At 42.5% G+C, this 22,422-nt stretch overlaps 2 protein-coding genes across 3 annotated transcripts; one reads left to right on the top strand and one right to left on the bottom strand.

The window, feature by feature from the left end:
- Positions 1-2,153: 2,153 nt before the first annotated feature.
- Positions 2,154-16,076, top strand: bbof1a (basal body orientation factor 1a). 2 transcript variants are annotated; one of them, XM_030718996.1, is made up of 12 exons: positions 2,154-2,317; positions 2,394-2,646; positions 3,076-3,141; positions 4,771-4,851; positions 4,939-5,019; positions 6,002-6,078; positions 13,263-13,407; positions 13,933-14,423; positions 14,595-14,699; positions 15,483-15,554; positions 15,734-15,832; positions 16,007-16,076. In XM_030718996.1, the coding sequence occupies exons 1-12, from the start codon at positions 2,274-2,276 to the stop codon at positions 16,059-16,061; spliced, it is 1,569 nt and encodes a 522-aa protein (XP_030574856.1). In that variant the 5' UTR covers positions 2,154-2,273; the 3' UTR covers positions 16,062-16,076. The 2 variants fall into 2 exon arrangements, with proteins under 2 accessions (XP_030574856.1, XP_030574857.1); XM_030718997.1 differs by lacking the exon at positions 16,007-16,076 and having other exon boundaries at positions 15,734-15,889.
- Positions 16,077-16,840: 764 nt separating this feature from the next.
- On the bottom strand, positions 16,841-22,293 carry aldh6a1 (aldehyde dehydrogenase 6 family, member A1). Its single transcript, XM_030718994.1, has 12 exons — positions 22,137-22,293; positions 21,611-21,652; positions 21,433-21,507; positions 21,012-21,173; positions 20,858-20,936; positions 20,056-20,358; positions 19,733-19,854; positions 19,225-19,414; positions 18,553-18,734; positions 18,288-18,467; positions 17,301-17,399; positions 16,841-17,194 (listed from the first exon to the last, which is right to left on the bottom strand). The coding sequence occupies exons 1-12, from the start codon at positions 22,173-22,175 to the stop codon at positions 17,090-17,092; spliced, it is 1,578 nt and encodes a 525-aa protein (XP_030574854.1). The 5' UTR covers positions 22,176-22,293; the 3' UTR covers positions 16,841-17,089.
- Positions 22,294-22,422: the final 129 nt, after the last annotated feature.

Genomic DNA, 22,422 nt, shown 5'->3' with positions numbered 1-22,422 from the left:
ATAAAGAACACAGTTTTTTAATCTGCTGTTTGTGTTCATTATATGTTATGTTCAGACACATCCTGGGCTTATTGCTGCAATTGATATACATAATGTGCAATGTTTGGACAACTCCACCTTAGAACATTTAGTGCTTCTGCCATGAATCACAGGAACGATTTAGTTTTCAACACACACCTATATTTATGTTGCCACTAAAGTTGCGCAATTGGAATTTTCCTCCATGTAAAATGTCGCGTTAACTGAAAATGTGAAACAGGAATTTAAGGGAAAATTATATTATTCCTGAATAACATAAAACAAAAATCCATCTGTTGCCATATTGCAAAAGTGCAGTGCTGCTGTATAAACCTATTGTGCGGTGCTTGTACGGCATGACACAGCACAAACTCGCTGTGTTAAACAAGAGGTAGTTTCAATTCAGCGTTTGGTATTTTGTTCAAGTTAACTGAAACCGTAAAGCATGAGAAGGGACCCCAGCTTTGTAATCTACACTGTGCAATATATCATTAATATGCTGCAATGTTACCCTCAGGAATGCCATGTTTGTGGGTGTCCTACCCCAACAAGTCCATTGAAGAGACCCAAACCTTGTCATTACAATTCCAATGATAATGACAGCTTTGAAAAGTTCAGGGTTATTTCAGTTTTCTCTTTTCACTGTCATAGTAATTACCTTTAAATTTAGTCTTCAAGCTCTGTTCATGATGCCAGAGCACTGAGCGACCCTATATGGTTCAGCTTGCAGTATAGCCACACACAACGCATATGGCGACATCCACTTTTTTTTTCTTTTTTTTTTGAATTTGATGAATAATTTGCACTGGACACTCAGGCTCCTGCCTGCAGAAAGCCGAACACGATAATGGAGAGAAGTCAGTGGTTTTGAGCTTGAATTATGACCTGCACTGACTTTACATTGTTTCTATTGGATGAGCTTCTTCGAAGATATAAGCCAACTGCATTTCTGTCGATCATAGTGGTTTTCCCATAACCTCTGCAAAAAACAACTGTGGGGATAACAGTGAAAAACACACAGTTCTTTTCAGGACAGCATGGACAATACTGCTGACAGGAGCCAAATGTGTCTCATGTCATCATGTGGGAGGAGATCATGTGAAAACAGATCCTGTTTGATAGAGCCCAGCACGAGACGACTATAATTACAAGACAAGTGACAAATACAGCCAGTCTATGTCAGCCTTGCAAGTTGTTCAGCTGAACAGACATTTGCATCTTATCATCTGCCACAGTGATTGATTGAGGCACTGAGTCACTGATTGAGAGCTTTACCTGTAAAGGAAAAAGTCATAAGTGCTGTTCTGCAGGAGGGGGAAATACAAAATGCAAAACTGCAACCACAAAAATGGATAACAAAGTGTCAGTTTTGGCTGCAATTTCTCACACAAAGTTTTTCTATAGGGTTGCGACCAGACAGATATGCAGTTTATACTTCTGTAAAGGCACATGTTTATGTAAAAAAATATTAAAGTCAATTATTGCTCTGCAGCATTTAACTGGTTGGTTTCATGGTCATTTTTGTGCATGTTGGCTCACTGTCATGGCCTAAAAGGGGAATTTGAGCTATATATATATATATATATATATATATATATATATATATATATATCAAATTCCTCTTTTATCATATATGTCTGTATTCTTATATATTCCAATTACTAGAGTGTCTGGATGATTTTGGTGCCAGATGGAGAAATACAGACTGAGCAGTGGTTGGAAATGCATGACAAGAATTTCAAAATGGGGCCCCATTTTTACACTTTTTGGCAGTTTTCTTGGATGCTATCTGTAATTGGCTAATTCAGTTCAAACTTGGTGCCCTAGAATTAGTCAGGCAATTAGTTCTAAACATTTTGGCACAAATAAAATGATATCTGAAGCCAGATCTATGGACATTATGGTCAGATCTCATATAATCATAGTGGTACCTGGGATATTTATTATTGACCTTGAATTCTGAGTTTGTGTCCTGAGGGATGCAGATTGATGGAATAACATCAAACCTCTTGGTATTTTTTATGCAGATAAACATGGTCTAGCTCTTGAACTACCAAGGTTACAATTGTAACAACTTTTTTTTTCCACATAAATAAAGTTTACCAAAAAAAATAAATTCTTCCCTGTGTCCTTGGCAACGACACAAACATTCCCAGCACGTAACCGGAGCTAGTCATCTTCTAGTGTTACAATCTGCTGTCAGCTTCTCCTCATTATTCTGGCCCTGGGTTGTTGTTGCAGTAACTGTAGCAGCGATGCCCACGAACAAAGCCTCCAAACCTAAGAGGGCCAAAGCCGGGTAAGTGTGCGTTTTGCTGCCGTCGCGCAGAGGTACAAACGGAAACTCGAACCGCTCTTTTTGCGTTTTGCTTCAGGAAAGAAAAGAAAGAAGTGAAACGGGAGTCGAAAACGGACAGAGAGTCGGACGTCGAGAAGGCCAAGACCAATGCGGGCCTCTGGGAGCTCAGGTTAAAGGCCACGGAGCGGTCCCTGAGGGACTACACGGAGTCCTGTCAGAAGCTGGCACGCGACAATGAGCGCCTCACCGATCAGCTGTACCACGCCGAGAACGACGCGATCCACGTAACAGGCCACTGGGAGAGACAGCTGGAAGCTAAAGAGGGAAAGGTCTGACACCAGCTCACACTACAGAAACATAAAACTAACTAGTTGAGCGGATACCTCGTCCATCCCAAATTTTCTGTTTTCTGTTTTTCTATGTGCAGATACTGGCTTAGTTTTCTCATACTGCATCATAAATGACTAGATCACAAAGACTAGAAATCAATTTTTATTTTTTAAACGACAACAAATCTTTTGATTTTATTCTTTAGATTTTGACAATTTTTTAGTGACCTTGACCTTTGACCTTGAAAATGAAATCTTATGTTCTTGGGCCCCAAAGGAATATTTCCACAAAGTTTCATCAACTTTGATTTAAAGCCTTTTGAGATATATTGCTAACAAACAAACAAACCTATTGGTGGGCGAGGTCATTAGAAAATGCAAATGATCAGTGTGTTAATATCTCAGATCTCTTTAACTGTCACTTTATAGATCTGCAAGCTGGAGAAAGCCCTCCAAACCCAGGAGGCACTTGCAAGAGAAGAGAAGAACAAACTGGTAAGTTTATATAAAACTCAGCTATGCTAAAATAAAGAAATGCACCTTCAGATTGAATTTAGCCCACAAAACCTACTCAGCGTGTGTATAGCAGTACGCTACAGATGAGTTAGTGTGATTTACTGTACTCATGTCAAATCTGCAGCATCTCCAAAATGTGCTGCGCTGTCTCTTAACAGCTGTCTTATGTGCAATTATGTGGATATTTATTATGTAAGAAAACAACCAAACAAAGCGACCATAAAGCAAAAAAACAAACCCCACACATTCCAAGTTACTTGGTCTAATGTTATTTAAATCCATGTCAGTGGCTACAGGAAGACAAACCATAATATGAAAATGCTTGCTGGACTTGATGTGTTAACCATATCGCACATATTCTTACTCTAAAATGCAATTTGAAGTTGCATAACATACACCAAAGGAACTTTTGACTCCTGCCCTCACTGCCTTCTTATATTTGTAGTTAACAAATACAGTAGAGACAAAAAATGTTTTCCCTCCTCCAGCTCTTTTTACATGATGGTAAAACAGAGTCCAATAAGCTTCCAAGAGTGAAAAAAATCAGCCTGGTCTGGACCAATTTAAAACACGCCTGTTACATAAATGTATGGACCTGCCACTTATGCCCAGTGAGGGGAAAATGCTGTGGCTAACTCAGAAAATGTGACCCAAGATATGCTGTTTACAGCCGTTTTCTTACTGCAAGGTCACATGAGCTGAATGCTTAGTGCTCCCTAGATCACCTTCAGTTGGTCCAGCATGCAGCATTTGTTAATCACATACAAAGCCCTACATGACCTGGCTTGTACAGCAGCGTTGCAGCCTCTGTAATTATATTATCAGGGACTTTTAACTGTTATTTTAAATCCAGAGGCGACCAGGCTTTTGATGTTGTAGCGCCCAAAGTTTGGAACAACCTTCCTCCTTCCATCAAGTCAGCTGATTCAGTGGTTTGTCTTAAATGACTGCTGAATGTGTGTTTCTGTGTACTGTATGTGGAGATTAAAAATCCAAACTATCCAAATTGTGAAGCACTTTGCAACTGTGTGTTTTAAAAAGCGTCCTGCATATATTCAATCTGCAGTATCAAAAAAGGCAGATGCATGCTACACTAATTACTATGAACTTTTAACTGGAAGGTATTTTTGGAAGGCTGACCACTTGATAGATCACACAGAGTGAAAATTGCAGATGACGCAAACCAGCTTGTGTAAATACTGTCGACTGGCGCTCTGAAGTCGACGAATGCATGCAGAGTTATCTGCAGAATAACGATTAGGCCTAAAGTTGTAATCAGATGGCTGATACCCTCTCATTTAGTAGTCATGTACATGTTTGTGGGTGCATGTTTTTCTAGTTTCTCATGACTTTGGTCACTTTGTCACATTTCGCTCAGACTGGCTTCTCCACAGTAGCATCTTGAGGTATTTAGCACGAGTGATCTGTGCTGAAGTCGGTTTTCAAAAGAGCATTGGCCATTTGAACTCCATGATGAAATCATCTTCGGTATTACAAGCTGCACTTGTGGGACTTTTGCACCAGTTCCAGTCGAAGTGGATTTATGCGTAGATGAAATTTAATACCCAGGATTGTGGGGGGGTTGTTTGTGTTTGTCGCATTCACTAGGCCGGTGACCTTAACATGATCCAGGAAGAAATGATGAAAATGAAAGAGATGGAAATCCAAAGGGAGCAGGATATCATTCATGTGAGGACACAAAAAACAGCAGGTCATAAATTATTACATATAAGGATGTTAAAATGTGACCAATAACAATGGCCTTTCATGTTCTAGATGAAAAAAAGCAGTGATGATGCTTACAAGGAGCTCATGGAAAAACTAAGAGAGATGGAGGGTCAGTTCTTAAAAGAAAAGGTAAGAAGACTGAAAAATTGTCCCACTGATTTGAAACTGCACTCACTGCTCACTTTGTTAAGTACACCTTGCTAGTACCATTTTGGACCCCCTTTTGCCTTCAGAACTGCCTTAATTATTCACGGCATGCTGGAAACATTGCTCAGAGATTTAGGTCCATGTTAACATGATAGCATCACACAGTTGCTGCAGATCCATGATGCAAATCTCCAGGTCCACCACATCCCAAAGGTGTTCTATTGGATTGAGATCTTGTGACTGTGGAGGCCATTTAAATACAGTGTCATGTTCAAGAAGCCAGCTTGAGACGATTTGAACTTTCTGTTATCCTGCTGGAAGCAGCCATCAGAAGATGGATACACTGTGGTCATAAAGTGATGGACATGGTCAGTACCAATACTCAGGTAGGCCTCAGTGTTTAAATGATGCTCAGTCAGCCTGTGTAAACTGTAGCCTCAGTTTCCTGTTCTTATCAGACAGGAGTGGAACCCAGTGTGGTCTTCTGCTGCTGTAGCCCATCTGCTTCAGCATGCAACTTACTGTGCATTCAGAGAACTTATTGTGTACTCCTAACAAGTGGTTATTTAAGTTACTGTTGCATTCCTGTCAGCTCGAAGCAGTATGGCAAAACTCCTCTGACCTCTGGCACCAACAAGACATTTTCTTCAAGAGAACTGCTGCTCACTGGATATTTTCTCTTTATATTGACCATTCTCTATAAACCCTAGAGATGGCTGCGAGTGAAAATCCTGAGTAGATCAGCAGTTTCTGAAATACTAACAACCGCTGCATGTTCAAAGTCACTCAAATCACCTTTCTTCCCCATTCTGATCCTCGGTTTGAACTCTAGCAGCTCGTCTTGCCTGAGCAGTTGAACAGGTGTACCTAATAAAGTGGCTGGGCTTCCAAAAGATGTTGGTGAAAAGCAAGCTTTAATATTGAAAGGTGAAAGAATAGACAAAGTTTGTAAATTTCCTTTCAGGACCGCCTGGAGAAAGAAACAAAGGAATGCTATCAAACAATGGTCCAGATGGTGGAGGACCACCATGAAGCCACTGAGTGAGTGGGGTTTTTTATTTGTTTGTTTGGTTTGCTGTCACTTTACAGTCTAATTTTAATCTTTAAACTGCACTGTCATACAAAGTGCAAATAGAAAATAACTTACTCATATAAGGGATTATGTATAAAAATATATTTAGCTAGAACTGATATTTTTTTTTTGACCACACCAGCTCATTGTGTTCCAACTAAAGAAAAGTGTGTGTGCGGAAGACCATAGTTTATTACTTTTGAGGCCATAGGATGTACACTGCCTCTGCTATGTTTAGTTATTTTTTTACAGCTCATAAAACATTTACATTGATACTGGTTTGGTCCTGCCAGTTTGAGCTTAGTGTCAGTAATTGATTTAATTTTGAGCACATGTACAAAAAGACCAGCATGGTGGCGTGGTGGTTAGCACTACTGCCTCACAGCTAGAATGACCCCCCCCCCCCCCCCCCCCCCCCCTCCCACACACACACACACACACAACCCTGAACAGGATAAGCAGAAGAGATTTCATGGATGTACAAAAAGCCAAGGACAGTCATACAGTTATTTCAATTTTCTCCATATGACTAAGAGTAAAGGTGTGCTCTATGCCCTACATTGTTTGAATGTCCTCTCATTTAGAGCCTTTTTTCCACCACTGCTAATTAAAAACTTTGAAATATGCAGTTATGGTAAAAAAAAAAAAAAAAAAAAAAAAAAAGGAAACAAAGAAAGAAAAATACTCTTTCAATTTTATGTATCAGGGCACAAGAAAAATCCTAAAATTAGGTAAATGCAATGTGAGATGAACACCATGTGACACCAGGACATAATTTATTTAAAAAAACTAGAAGCAGTGCGTGAAAAATTAAATACACCCCATGATTCAGTAGCTTGTAGCACTACCTTTGTTACTTTTTGTGTTAAGCGAAATGAAAAGTGCTCTATAAATATGATTGCCATTCATCAGCAATGACTTGAAGTAATCATTTTCTTTGTGACTCAGTGGCTGCAAAACAAGCCCAAATCATCATCCCTCCACAATCATGTTTGACAGTTGGTATGAGGTGTTTGTGCTGATATGCTGTGTTTGGTTTTCATCACATGTGGTGCTATAAATTATGGCCAAACATCTCCACTTTGGTCTCATCTGTCCAAAGAACATTGTTCCAGAAGTGTTGTGGTTTGTTTAGATGAAACTGTGCAAAGCCAAGCTGTGCCGCCATGTTCTTTTTAGCGAGGCGAGGCTTTCTCCTTTCTCCATCCACTCCTGGGAAGATTGACAGCTGTCTTGAAGATTTTCCGTTTGTGAATAACGTTTGACACTGTAGAAATGATGGATTTCACACTATTTGAAAATTATCTTATAGGCCTTCCCAGATTGATGATCATTACTGATCTTAACAAGCAGATATGAAACACATGTCAGACCTGTGCAGAGTGTTCCTTTTTGATAATGTGTTAACACACACCTGAATGCTCCAGATTCACAAACTCAAATCTTCTGCTTTTAGGTGGTCACATTTGCTGACCAATTAATGATCAGTTAATCAATTGATCAATCAATTTGAATAGCAGCAACTGGCTGAAACTTGGGTAGCATGGTGGCGTGGTGGTTAGCACTGTTGCCTCACAGTTAGAAGGTCTGGGTTTGAATCCACCTTGGTCCAGGCCTTTCTGTGTGGAGTTTGCATGTTCTCCCTGTGTTTGCGTGGGTTTTTCCCAGGTACTCCATTTTCCTCCCACAGCCCAAAGACATGCAGTTAGTGCTTACTTACTTACTTACTTAGTCCTCTTTGTCCCTTTTGGGACATATAAGGCCGCTATCAGCTGCCTCCATTTGTTCCTGTCATTGGCCACATTTTGCACTTCACCCCAGGTAAGGTTCATCTCCTACAGCTTTAATGTCACTGTCCTTTGCCATGTTGTTCTTGGCCTTCCCCGTTTCCTTTTACCAGGTAGTGTCCATCGCATTGCTGCTTTAGGGATGCTGTCCATCCTCAGTACGTCAGCGTTTTATCTCAACCCTCAAACTTTCGCACTTGGTCTTCTGATGTAGATCATCATTTGTCATTCTCATGGGCCAGAATATACCGCATATTCTCCTCAGACAGCTGTTTCATCCAGTTTTCACATGTCGGTCTGTTTTATGGTCCAAACACGCAGAACCATACAGCAAAACAGATTTCATGTTGTTGTTGTACAGCCTCAGCTTGGCTTTGAGGTGGTGCTTTGACTTCCAGATAGGCTGAAAACTGGCAAAAGCGACATGAGCTTTTCCCAACCATGATAAAATGTCTTTGCTGGCTGCATTACCGGTGCTCATAAGACTTCCAAGGTAGGAAAACTCCTGAACAACCTCGAATGGTTTGTCATCCACCATGACAAGTGGATCTGATGTTGGGTTGATACGCGTGACTTGGGTTTTGGTGGTACTGATGTTCAGGTCTGTCTGTTAAGCAAAGCAGTGCAGTCTGTTTGTCTTTTCCTGTAGATCAATCACTTTCGTGTACAGGATAGCAAGATCATCAGCGAAATCAAGATCTTCAAGATGGGAAAATAGGGTCCACTGGTTTCCTCTTGGTTTGTCTGCTGTGGTCTTTCGCACGATCCAGTCGATGGCAACTAGGAATAAGATGGGAGAGATGATACAGCCTTGTCTAACACAGGACTCTACCAGGAACCAATCTGAAAGCTTTCCAAAAAGTATGACGCTGCACTCAAAGTGATGGTAGAAAAAACTTATCAAGGTCGAGGTATTCCATATGACCTTAGGCTCTTCCATACTGTTTCATGGTGCAGGCTGTCAAAGGCTTTCTGGAAGTCGATGAAATTGATGTAGAGTGGGCTGGTCCATTCTAGGCATTGCTCTATGATGTATCTGAGAGCAAATGTCTGGTCTACACATCCTCTTCCTTTCCTGAATCCAGCTTGTTCTTGTCTCGGTTTAGTGTCAGTAGCTGAGCTGATTCTGTCCTCAAGAATTTGACAGAAGACTTTTGATGGTAATGACAGGAGAGTGATGCCGCTCCAGCTGTCACAGACATGGAGGTTGCCTTTTATTGGAAGCTTCACAATAAGTTATTTTTCAGGTATAGTATCCTTGGCCCATATTAATTGAAAAAGATCTGTAAAGATCTTTGTTGAGGTGTCTAGATCAGCCTTGAGTGTCTCAGCATGGATGTTACCAATGCCACAGGCTTTTCCATTCTTTAACCTGTTAACTGGCCGCACCCAGTCTATTTTCAGTGATTCCCTCACACACCCAAAACAAATAAATGATATATCTAAAAAAAAAGTTACAGTAAACACTACATATAAACATAGACTAAAAAACACAATCCTCCCAATAGTCCTTTTCTGATAAACAACTTACATTCGGAAGCACTACATACCTCCCATGGACAGGATGGGTTGGGGCGTGGCCAGTCAAAAGGTTAAGGCTTTAATGGCATGAGTTAATTCTTCTTTTTTGGGCTGACTGATGTCAATGTCAAGGATGCCCCCTGCTGGTGGTGGATCTGCAGGGTCACTTGGTTCTGGTCTATTGAGAACTCTTTCGAAATACTGTTCAGCTTCCTTAGCTAGATCTTCCACACAGGTCCCCTTAACACTTCAGGTGCTCTTTTATTTTACCTTGCGGTCTTTGTTCCTATAGGCTTGCTGTAGCTGTTGCTGGAGTCTGGGTGATTTAGTGATGAGCATCTTGGCTTTTAGCTGTTTCCTTTCTGTAATCTTTTGCCATGTTCTGTGTCTCAAACCTTCTTTATTTTTCCTCTTTCTAAAGCCTAAGATCTTGGTAGCAGTCTCTATATTTATGCTCTTAATCTTCTTCCATTTGGCATTTATGTCAAATGGGAGAAAGTCATGGTCATCCGTAGTATCAGCTAGTGTTCTGAACCAATTTCTCAGCTCAACTACAAATGCTCTGTTGGTCTTTTGGCACTTGAGTTTGGTGGTGCCAATGTGTGTTTTCTGTGCTGATTCTGCTGGTTTTCAGCATTGCTAACTTCAGTCTGATGGCTGCTATGACTAATTGCCATTCTCATTCATCACGCCACAGCCATGTTTTGCCATAGCACATTCAAAGTTGGTGTTGTCATTTCCAACCATAGCGTTCATGTCTCCCATGATCAACAGCATATCATGCTGAGGGACCTTTGAGACTGCTGTTTATAGCTGTTTATATTGTCTTTGTCCTCTTCTTTAGCTTCATTGGTTGTTGAGTAACATTGCAGTATGGTGAGTTTGCAGTGCCTAGAGTTGAAGCAAGCTTTGATCAACCTTTCATTTATTGGTTCCCACTCTAGTGAGTTCTTAACATTCTTTTTGGATACTATGATGGTAACACTGCATTCATGATGGTCTTGGTACCCTGAGTATAGTATAACCGATGCGTCACTCCTGTCTTCCAGTACCAGTCCAGCAGCATTCACTAATACCTAGTATGTCAAGTCTGTATCTTTTCATCTCACTAAGGACTTTAGATGCTTTAGATGCCTCATACATGGTGAGTACATTCCGTGTTCCAATGTGGATCTTATGTTTTGGTCTGAGTAGATTGTGTGTCATACCTCTGACTTCCATAGGTAGGCTTCCATCAGAAGTGGTCATTTTGCCATGTAATTGGCTCAAATCCACATCAAGACCTTTATTGTTGTTGTTGTTGGCATCTGTTGCGGTTTCAGTAACAAGGTATTGTTTTTACAGATTAGGGTTGTTAGCCCCACGTCCAACCTCCAACCTGGAGGACCAGATGCTGAGTTTCATCTGGCCTCTACCCCGAGACCTGCTCGGCTTGGTTAGACCTGCCAGGAGCTTAAACTCCAATATAGCTCTCAAGGGTCACTGAGACACACAAGCTTGCGTTCAGTTAGTGAGGTTAGGGTAATTGGTGATTCTAATTTGCCCATACGTGTGAATGTGAGTGTGAATGGTTGTCTATGAGGGGCCATTATGGACATTATTAATGAAACGCTCTCACATACACTACTGAAACGCTCTCACACACACTACTGAAACGCTCTCACACACACTACTGAAACGCTCTCACACACTACTGAAACGCTCTCACACTACTGAAACGCCTTCCTGTTTAGCCAAAACGACTTCCTGTTTACACGAAACGCCTTCCTATTCATTCGAAACGCCTTCCTGTTTACACGAAATGCGCTCACACACACAACTGAAATGCGCTCACACACACTACTGAAACGCGCTCACACACACTACTGAAACGCACTCACACACTACTGAAACACGCTCACACACTACTGAAACGTGCTCACACACTACTGAAACACTCTCACACACACACAATTGAAATGCGCTCACACACACTACTGAAATGCGCTCACACACACTACTGAAACGCGCTCACACACACTACTGAAACGCTCTCACACACACACAACTGAAATGCGCTCACACACACTACTGAAATGCGCTCACACACACTACTGAAACGCGCTCACACACACTACTGAAACGCGCTCACACACTACTGAAACGCTCTCACACACACTACTGAAACGCGCTCACACACACTACTGAAACACTCTCACACACACTACTGAAACGCGCTCACACACACTACTGAAACGCTCTCACACACACTACTGAAACGCGCTCACACACTACTGAAACGCGCTCACACACACTACTGAAACGCGCTCACACACACTACTGAAACGCTCTCACACACACACTACTGAAACGCCCTCACACACACTACTGAAACGCGCTCACACACACTACTGAAACGCACTCACAAACACTACTGAAAACCAAGAGAATTTTGTGTGAACAGGAAGGTGTTTGGTGTGAACAGGAAGTCGTCTGAAGGAACAAAAACAGGACTTCAAAACATGGCTAACACCACGCTACTAACAGCCTACAAGCAGCCTAAATGAACAATATATTGGCCTTGTGACCATCTAAACACTGTTGTGTGGCACCACCCTATTGTTGCGACCACAAATGTGGACATGGTTGACAGCTCCATCAGAAGAGAAGTGTGTGTCTGACAATACCGCTACTACAATGAAATTTCATCTGATCCTCATCATTTTTCACATATATTTTTTGTTGTTTGAGGTGAGAGCTAATGAAGAGGATGTTGAAATTTTTTTTTACTAGTGCTCTACAAGTTATTGAGTCTCTGCAAAGTGAAGATTCAGACCATTTCAGGCAAGAGAGGCTTTTTAGAGTTTTAGATGAACATACACGAACTCTGTGTTTTTTGCTGCTGTGTCTAGATATGATCCTAATAATAGGGTTGTCATGAACCTACTGGGATCTTTGTATGCATGCTTTCCCAGCTTGCTTCATGAATATGAGTCTAGACGGCAGTTGCATTCAACAGTGTTCTAATGGTCTCTGCTGAGGCCAATATATTGTTAGGTAATGCGGCTGCTTCACTTAGGTTGCTCTTATGCTGTTGAGTAGACATCAGTGTCGTGTTAGCCGTGTTTTGGAAATGCGCTACTTTTTTTTTTGTCCTTCAGAGACTTCTTGTTCACACCAAACCCCTTCCTGTTCACACGGAATCCTATTGGTTTTCAGTAGTGTGTGTGAGCGCATTTCAGTAGTGTTTGTGAGAGTGTTTCAGTAGTATTTGTGAGAGCGTTTCAGTAGTGTGTGTGAGCGTGTTTCAATAGTGTGTGTGAGCGCGTTTCAGTAATAATGTCCCTAACGGCCCCTCATAGTTGTCTGTCTCTCTGTGTTAGCCCTGTGACAGGCTCGCGACCTGTACAGGGTGTACCCTGCCTCTCACCCTATGACAGCTGGGATAGGCTCCAGCCCCCTCGCAGCCCTGAACAGGATTAGTGGAAGAGAATGGATGGATGGCTGATACTTACCCTCTTAACTGACAAACCATACACAGCTTAGTTTTTTAAATCAATATTGATGCAGTCTAAAATGCCATGTTTTGATGTTCATCTGAGGTTGTATTTACCTAATTTTAAGGCTTTAAACTGAAGGATTAGATCTTTTTTATTATGTCCTGATGCACAAAACCTTATAATAGATGAGGGTGTATTTCATTTTTACTGTGACCATACTTATTGTAATGTATTTAGTTATTTGTTTTTCTAGGAGCAGGTTAAGAATTTAGTTCAAATACTGTTGAGCACAGTGTCAGGACTGCTGCATGTTCATAATGGTTGACAAATTTTCCCATGGCCTCTTTTTTACTGTAAATGATTTAGGCAGTTGAAAGACACTTTGCACTCTGTGCTCAAGGATCGTGATTGCCTCAGTGAAGAGCTGAAATATCACAAAAAGGAGGCAGAGGATCTGCAGAAGTTAGCAAAATCACTGGGTGATGAAAACACCTCGCTGGCATTGAAGAAGGTATGTTTAAACCGTAGGACAGTAAACATCAGAATAGCTATTAGGCACCAGCGGTCCCTGGATAGAGGACATTCATTTCCACAAAGACATTTTAAATCACTTTCAGTTATGAAACACTTGTCAGATCTGTGCAGAATATATTTCAGATGGTTTTTCCCTTGTGTTGTTTACTTGCGCTGATCCTGTGTATTTTGCTTGCGGTCCCAGTCCCACCTCCCCATCTTCTGACTACTGTCCAGCCTCTCAGTGGTCAGTGGTTGTGGTGAGTTTCCACTGGTGTCTGGGTTCAAATACAGAAGCTTATCCTTGGCCGTGTTCTGGCTGTGATCCTTTAAGACAAATAAATACTGGGCACATTAATCTTACCTCTGATGATGACAGCTAATCAAGAGAGTAAACCTGCCATACTGAAACTTTGACCACTCACTCTGCAGTAGAGGCTGGAAGTTCCTTTTTCTATAGTGGAATAAAAGTGAGAGGATTTTCTTTAGTTAACTCTGTGTTATCTGTTTTCTGTTCACCCAGAACATGCTTGAGTTGACAGTAAAGAGCAATGCAGCTCAGTTGGAGACCCAAAAAAATAAGCTATCCGAACTGAGGGCCGAGGTAGCTTCCCTGGAGGAGGCCTTACAGCTTAAGGTTGTGGAGATCGAACTACAGGAGAAGAATGAGAAAATTAACCTGGTCACCATCCAGGCCAGTCAGGTAGAGCTGGACAAACTGCAGCAAGTGCTCGCCATGCGCGAAAAGGAACTGAGGCATGTCAAGCAACTAGCGAGCACCATTGTAGCAAAGCGCCAAGAGCTGGAGGAGTTCTTCCATGAAGCACTGGATCATGTGAGGAAGGAGATCAAGGCCGGCAGGCTCCAATACAAAAAGGATGCACTGCAGAGTTATCGTAAGACTTTCAAAGAAGCCACAGCAGGAAAGATAAAGTTCCCACCCATCCGCACCTTCCATAAAGGTCCCCACAGTACTAACTCTGTCTATTCAGACATGGAGGCAGCTGCGATGTGGTAGGTCTATGTGTGTAACTTCATGATATTTGTAATTCCTTATGTTTACCTGTGCCAGTTCACAGCCAGTTCAGTGGTCAGCAAAACCCTTCGTGGTTCATATTCATTAAGTAAAGGAATTTACACAATAAAGGTTACAGTAAATTTGGATTTTATCTGCTTCTCTTGAAGGACTTATCCACCAAGTGTTGAGGTTCAAATCTCCGAGCTGACTTGGGAGCAAAAGGAACAAGTGCTCCAGCTTCTCTTTGCTAAAATGAACGGATACAGGGAAAGGTAATGAAATTGCAATTATTTGTTTATGTTTGACTTAGCAAAAGTCATGCTGGTTTCTTTGTTCGCTCATTGACTTCATCCCGATTTTAATACATTCAAATCCTTTTGTAATCCCCCAAAATGAACTGAAACTGCTGCAACAATTAACTGAAGAACAAAGTACAGTCGCACTGTGCAGTGGTTCAGGCAGAATTTCTGCTGACTCCTCCCTCTTTTTAATGTCTTAAACAGCCATTTTCTCAGCAGAAGAGGATACCATAAAACATCAGTTAGGCTTCAACCAATTTTCTTTTCCATCCAGCTGCTTAAAAAGAATGAAGAAAGAGTCTGGGCACAATAGTAAAAATAGGCCCAGGCCACAGAGTCGTGTGCTTGGAAACAAACATCTGGTCACGTCGATTTGCTTTCAGCCTATTGGCCTGTCTTCACGTGCACTCGCAGTTTATTTTGTTCTTTGAACGCTTGTGGTTGGAGAGCAGCTGGTAACATGATTTTCAGAAAGGAGTGTGCAGGGGATCTGGATGTATAGGAGCAAGGCTGGCATGAGGAGAAGTATATTCACGTTAACCTTGGTCTGGCAGCTAGTCCAGCAGAATAACACAGAGAATTTGGCAGCTGAAGGAGTAACTTTGCAGCATCCAAATCCATGCACATTGTATTGACCCAGAATAACCCCTTCTCTAGACAGCCTGGAGGCCTCAGTGAAAAGACACCACTGTGCTAAAACATGACTTTTCACTGTGGGGCTCTGTATTTAACCGCAACTCTGCATTTTCCTGACAGCAAATTCAGCCCACAGGTGGCTCTGCTGGCCTCCTCTGAGAAGAAGAGCTCTACGGACAGTGATGCAGACGGGTAAGACGCTGAAGGAATGTACAAGAATAAAAACTGTACCTCATCCTTGCAATTAAGAAGCCCTTTAAGATTTATTGGTCCCCACATTCCATGTTTAGCCAAAAAAGCAGTGGCTGTGAGAACATGAGTGCCTACATGTGATTTATCAAGGCAGTGGCATGATGATGACTTTCTTCCAGAATTAGAAAGGACCTGTCCCCGGCAACCATCAGCACCCCGGCGCCATCAGAGTCCACGCTGCCCTCGCAGCCAGCCAGCCAGCCAGATATACATATCACGTAACCGCTGAGCGTCCTCTGCACTTCACATTAAACTCTGTTTGCGTGTTTCCTCAAGAGTGTCGTTTGTAGAATATAAGATCTTTGTGCTTATTTAAAATATCTTACCGTGTGTGTGTGTGTGTGTGTGTGTGTGTGTGTGTGTGTGTGTGTGTGTGTGGTGTGACTTGTAAGTACTTTTGTTCGTTCTATCAAAATCCACAGACAGGATTGTTGTACCTTAGTTTAAAAAAAAAAAAAAAAAAAAATTTGTGAATACAGAGTGCTGATAAGAAAATATGCCCCAGATGATATTTGAAAGAAAGCAGTCGGTGCTTTTCAATATGCCTACGTCTCCTCGTTACCTTCATTTGCATCTTCTTCTTGCATATTAGCGCTTTCCAGCAAGGATGTGAGAAGCGGTTGGAAAGGAAGTAGCGTCAGTCTTATGATGTGCTGAACAGCTGGATCAACATGTCAAACTGACAGGTACAAATGTCCACATTAAATGCAGCAGCCATTTAAGAATGGGTTTATGTTATTATTCAACAGTCAGGGTGCACCCTTGACAGGCTGCAAGTCAATAGTGTACCCTGACTATTTAGTTGTGGACACAGTTGCCTCACAGCAAGATGGTTCTGGGTTTGAACCTGGTGCTTTTTCTGCGTGGAGTTTCAGTGTTCTCCCTGTGCCTCTGTAGGATCTCTGCTTACTCAGGTTTCCTCCCACAGTCTAAAAACATGCATGTTCAGTTTTCATAATTTGAATGTAAGTGTGGATGTGAGAGTGTGGTTTTGTCCTTTTGACCTTCAAACTGTCCAGGTTGCCACCTTTCGCCATATCACCCCCCTCCAGCATCAGTTGCTTAAAGAACAGGAAGATCCTTCATTGTGGCAGAGGGGAAAAGATTTCCAGGTCATGGGAGGAGAGAGAGAGGTTTAAGAAAGCATAATCAAAAGGACCCAGCTTTCATTTCTGTGAATTACACACACACACACACACACACACCACAAGTATACAAGAGTTTCAGCCGGTGTTGTATTTTAGGAAATTACATTGATCCTGTAATGTTGCTCATCTGTACAGATCTTTTGTATTGGCCTAGTGGTGGACCTGCGCACAATATCCACACATACACATCTAATATAAAGTCTTCCAATATGGGTATAATTTATTTATAACTTGTATTTATGAACTATTCACAGTTTTGCATGTGATAGTGGAGCATTTGACGACTCCTGGTTTACAAGAGTGATCAGCAGTGACTGGTTGGAGTATTTAGCGTCCCATAGTGGGCATGGTAACTGCAGGACTTTTCAAGGTGGCATCTTCAGCTTTCCACTGTGTGGTGACAGTTTTGATCTGTGTGTAGAACTGGATGCCCTGAAGAACAAAAATAAAAACATTTACATCAAATTTGAAGGCGGCTGCAGCTGTGTTTTTCCTTATAGGTCTAACAATGGGATACATTTGTTTATTTGCCACTCACTTGCTTTCCGTAGAAGTTCACGTCCCCTCTGAAGGATCCTCTCGAGCCAGTGAAGGAGAACATTGGCAGCGGTACAGGGATTGGAACATTGACTCCCACCTGCAGAAAACAAGCATTGTCCCTTTCATTTCCATAAGTGTAAGGTTTGTACAACAATTCCCTCAAGTCCCAAATTGCTAGGATGAGTGCGATGCAGCTGATGAGAGATGTGGTACGTCCGTGCTGTTTACAAAACAAGCTTACATGATCGCACCAAACAAAGCTAAACCTGTGGCTTTATTTGATGTGTGAAAGCAAAGTATGCTCTTACGAAAGGGAGGAAAACAACAACAACAACAACAACAAAAAAGTTTTGTTGTGAAAGCAATAAGAGGCACGGAATGGTTGGTTTAGAGTGTTTTAAACAGTGGGAATAAGTTTGGATACTTGGGCCTTTTGGCGATGGCGCACGGGGAAAGAAAAAAAAGGAAAGAAAAGTAGATGTTTGTTGCATGGAGGTTTGGAGACGAGTCCAGCACATGGCCTGCACAGCATTCCCCGACATGTGAACAGCAAACACAGGGCATAACTAGGCTCCACAAGCAAACAAACAGGTTGGCTGTGTTATTGCTTAACTGTTAAACACCGAGGAATCCCTTTTGAGATTTAATTTTAAGAATCCCCCACCCCCACCCCACCCTTCCTGAATGCTACCTGGAAAATGTTTCCATGTATCCCTATTTCTATTTAACAGAAACATATTTGCTGTTGCTATTTGCAATCTTGGTGGGTGTGGAAGTGGAGGGAAAGGGGTTGCTGAAGGTGTGTATTTTAGGTCAGGAGGCAAATAAGGACATGCTTGACATGGAAAATAATTGTTTTTTTTTTTTTTAACGTGTGAAGGTTTTTAAACAGTAATATGATGTTCTCCCTGCTTGAGGACAGAGCGATGTGAATGTCTCCTTTCTCCCTTGAACAGTTACACATTTGGAAGCAGCAGCCACTCACCTGGCCCACATCCACCTCATGAGTATATTTGCGTGCAGTAGCACCATTTGTGGTGAAGATTGCTGTACCATTTCCATAGGGATTCTGGTTGACTAAACTAATTGCATCATCCAGAGAGTCTGCCTCCAGAACAACCAGCACAGGGCCAAAGATCTCCTCAGTGTAGCACTTCATCTGAGGCTGTAAGAGCACAAAAGAGAACACTTTCACTGACTGAACACATCTTTGTGTGATGCAAATATTTTTAAGACATGAAGCCACATACTGTGACGTTACTGAGGATGGTAGGCCCCACAAAGTTGCCATTCTCGTAACCCTTGACCTTAATACTTCGGCCATCCAGGATCAGCTTTGCTCCCTCGTCCACACCACTTTGGATCAAACTGCAGACTCTCTTCTTGGCTTGGGGAGAGATCAGAGGGCCTAGATCTGCACCAGGCTGGTCTCCTAGCAGGGCCCACCAAAAAAACAAACAGCTATAAGGTTACATGTTATGTCACTTGACGGATGGGAACAAAGCAAGGGCACTGAAATTTCTTTGGCCACAAGCTCAGAAAAGCCAGGACAAGGGGCACTCTGAGGCACTCCCTGTAAAATGGATACTTGTGGGATTCATGTGTACTGTACAAATTCAACTTCATATTGCCGTAAACAGGCGGAATCATTCTCCATTTTACTTCACATCAACTTCTTTTCTCGAAGGATTTGATGCTCTAAACCGCTATTTAGGCCTGGGCCACAGATCTGGCCACAAATTTGCAGCATGGCTGACTCAACAAGCCCAGCTGACTTCCAATGTGAAGTTACAACAGGCCATAAGGCGAGAGGTGAGGTTAGGGCGTTGTGGGTGGCCCTGAGATGACTAAAAACCAAAGGACCTTGAGGGAACAGGCTCAGGAGAGACCGAGGTGTAGGGCGGGGTGACGGGGCGTGGTACCTGCATTCACGCGCAGAGCCTTGGCACGCTCCACCAGCTCCGGCAGCCAGCTACGCGCCTCGCCCACCAGTATGGCTGTGGACAGAGCCATGCAGCGTTGTCCAGCTGCCCCGAATGCAGCACCCACAAGCTGGTTCAGAGTGTTCTCCTTGTTGGCATCGGGCATCACCACACCATGGTTCTTGGCTCCCTAAAGTACACAAGAAGTGGTTAACCTTCTGCCGTTTGATCTCCACATTACAGCAACTGGTTAGTTACGAGCAGGGACATAAAATTATGGAATCAGATTAGAAACAAACGACCTACAAATTTCACATTGTAAACTTGTTCCACATTTCACGCCACGTGAGAGGATGGAAAGTTTAAATGCGATGCACAGCTGCAGTATGGTTTGCACATGCACTCACTCAGTAACATTGGTCAGCACAAACAAGAATCTGTTGGACAATGGTGCCACCTTCTGGACATTTACAGCAAATGTCAGACATTAAAAACATTCAACACTCACCATGTTGGACTGGACCCTCTTGCCATTTTTAGAGCCCCTCTCATAAATATATTCCCCTGCTTGATTTGAGCCAACAAAGCTGATTGCCTTGATGGCTGGATGGTCACAGATGAAATTCACAGCTGTGACAGAAAGATAGTTCCAGAGCTGTATTACTTTGTTAATCAGCCACAGTCATTAAATATAAGTGTTAGTGCATGAAACTAAATACTGAAGAAAGTCCGTTCACATGTCATTACTGTTTGATTTACAGCAAATGCAGTTATTCTTATTTTTATACAGATCAATTTACCATATCTGGCAAAAGGGCCACCAGCACTTACCGTCGTGTTGACCATGGATGATGTTGAGAGTTCCGTCTGGAGCGCCGGCGTCCTGCAGCATCTTAGCCAGCAGCATGGCACATGTTGGCACGCGTTCCGAAGGCTTCAGCAGGTACGTGTTGCCACATACCATTCCCATAGGGAACATCCACAGGGGGATCATGGCGGGGAAATTAAAGGGGGTGATGCCGGCACACACCCCGAGGGGAAGGCGATAGGTGTGAGTGTCCATGTCTTTGGTGATGGAGGGCAGGGTTTCCCCAAGCATCAGGGAGGTGATGCTGCAGGTGTGCTCCACCACCTCTGCAAAGAAGAAGTATGAACCATCACATCAGGCAACACTTAAGTTTGTCAAGGAATGAAAGGATGACTGGTATATTTATCATTTGAATCAGCACATGAGAGGAATAACAGGTTTCCAAATAAACCACGTCAAATCACTGAACAATCGCTGGGTTGGAGTAAAAATTTCTATAAGGGGCAACCTTGTTAGCTCACATGTTACTAAAAACACTTGTGTCTATATTGTCCCAGGCCAATCGCTGCAAGTTGTTCATGATCAAAGAAAGGCCCAAAATGCCAAAAATGAATCTTACAGCAAATCCCTCTGTCATTCAACAATCATGAAATGATCCTGTCCTGCCTGTCCCAGATACATAGCTAGTATGATGCATTAACAGTTTTTGTAAATGAAGAAAGAGCTGCACAAAAATGCAAATATTTAACCAGTTGCTGCCCCCCCCCCCAAAAAAAAAAATAAATAAAGAAGGTATCTGTGCACATGTGTTTCAGATGAACTTACGCAATCCTCTGAACACATCTCCCTCTGCATCTGCAAGGGTCTTCCCTTGTTCCACTGTGATGGACTTGGCAAGTTCTTTCTAAAAAAAAAACAAGAAGATACTCATATCAACCCAGTGTTATCAGCTATATAACCTTTCCATACAGTGACTTACAATATTGTCCTTGATAAGCTGCTGGTAGCGCAGAAAAATCTGCTGTCGAGCCAAGATGGAAGTCTCGGACCAGGAGCGAAAGGATCTGGAGCATGAGTCTACAGCAGCCAGCATCTCCTCCTGGGTGGCTTTGGGCACGCAGGCAATCACCTCATTTGTGGCCTGTGGGGGGAAGAAAAAAAAAAAAAAAAAAAAGTGGTGATCATTAATATGCTAGAGATTCATTTTTACATTAAAAACAAGTGCTAAATTATACTGTGAATCTGCTCATTCACCAATGCTGAATCTAAACGTTAATGTAAGCAAGTGAGCCAGCTATTAACCCTGAGCAGCCTCTGCTACGACAGTATATACCCAACTCATCATGTAGATGCTGCCAAGAAATATTGCATTATTAGTTCAGGCAAAAGGAAGTACTTACAGGGTTGTGAATATCCAGCCATTCCGAGGACTTGGATTCAACAAACTTCCCATCAATAAACAGCTTGGTGGTGGGCTGTGGGGAAACACATCTGCATTTACTCGGTGGGATGATTATCTATGAATGATATTTGGTGTCAAATGGGTTACCAAATTAACAATTACAGACAACCACTCACTACTGAGGAGGAGTAGCACAGGCGGCTGACTCTGAATGGAACCTGGGAAAGAAGCACAGCAGGGAGTCAAATCATCAAATGCAGTAAATATTGTAGTATTTATCCATTCAAGAAGTACGATGGGAAGTTTGGTTTGCATATTTTGTAGCTGAATAGCACTCAACCAGCTGGTGCCAGTTGCAGCCTGCTGGCCGATTAGATTAATGTGCAACTACTGAGTTGTGAAAAGGGGACAAAGTCAAGAATGAATGCAGTCCAGCCTGTAGGTGCACGGTTAGATTTCTTTGCACTTAAATGCAACTGCACTGAACAGAAGTAGAACAACTTTCTGCATGTTATAAATCAGCTTTGAAGGCATAAGATGATTCATTTTTTTAATCTTAATATCTTTGAACTGAGGAAAGACGGTAACCCCAGTCTGTAAAGTAATGTGTACACATCGCTCCTGCAGGACACTGTCAACAATCAGAGCTGACCAGTTTGCACCACCTGCACCTGAGATGAGTTTGAAAGCGTTAAATCTCACCTTCGTCCTGACCGCTGATCTTAGAGCTGTTGACGCCATGCTAGGATATTACGTGCTAGGCCGAACTGATTTGACCCACTCGGCAGGTGACCAGCAGAAGAGCGCATTCAGCTTTCCACCTCAGAGAAATGAATTACCTGTGGGCGGGCTCCGTGGAAATCCGAGGCTTCCTATACGTTCCAAATTCGCACGTCCATCAATAGCGCAGCGTGATTGGCCAATCGGGAGCGCCTTCTGTCCAATCACGGGACGAGTTTTTGGATCAACCCGCGGAACTCTATTGACT

The sequence above is a fragment of the Archocentrus centrarchus genome, chromosome 22 (assembly GCF_007364275.1).
Source record: "Archocentrus centrarchus isolate MPI-CPG fArcCen1 chromosome 22, fArcCen1, whole genome shotgun sequence".
NCBI classification, from domain to species: Eukaryota; Metazoa; Chordata; class Actinopteri; order Cichliformes; family Cichlidae; genus Archocentrus; species Archocentrus centrarchus.
This window is presented reverse-complemented; position numbering and strand designations above follow the sequence as displayed.

Excerpts from the sequence above, each read along its gene's own strand:
- bbof1a (XM_030718996.1), top strand. The coding sequence starts at position 2,274 with ATGCCCACGAACAAAGCCTCCAAACCTAAGAGGGCCAAAGCCGG. Across the intron at positions 6,079-13,262 it reads GACCACCATGAAGCCACTGA|GCAGTTGAAAGACACTTTGC; the intron begins GTGAGTGGGGTT and ends TAAATGATTTAG. Across the intron at positions 15,555-15,733 it reads ACGGACAGTGATGCAGACGG|AATTAGAAAGGACCTGTCCC; the intron begins GTAAGACGCTGA and ends ACTTTCTTCCAG.
- aldh6a1 (XM_030718994.1), bottom strand. The coding sequence starts at position 22,175 with ATGGCGTCAACAGCTCTAAGATCAGCGGTCAGGACGAAG. Across the intron at positions 19,415-19,732 it reads AGAGGGTCCAGTCCAACATG|GGAGCCAAGAACCATGGTGT; the intron begins GTGAGTGTTGAA and ends TGTGTACTTTAG. Across the intron at positions 18,468-18,552 it reads CCATCCTCAGTAACGTCACA|CCTCAGATGAAGTGCTACAC; the intron begins GTATGTGGCTTC and ends GTGCTCTTACAG.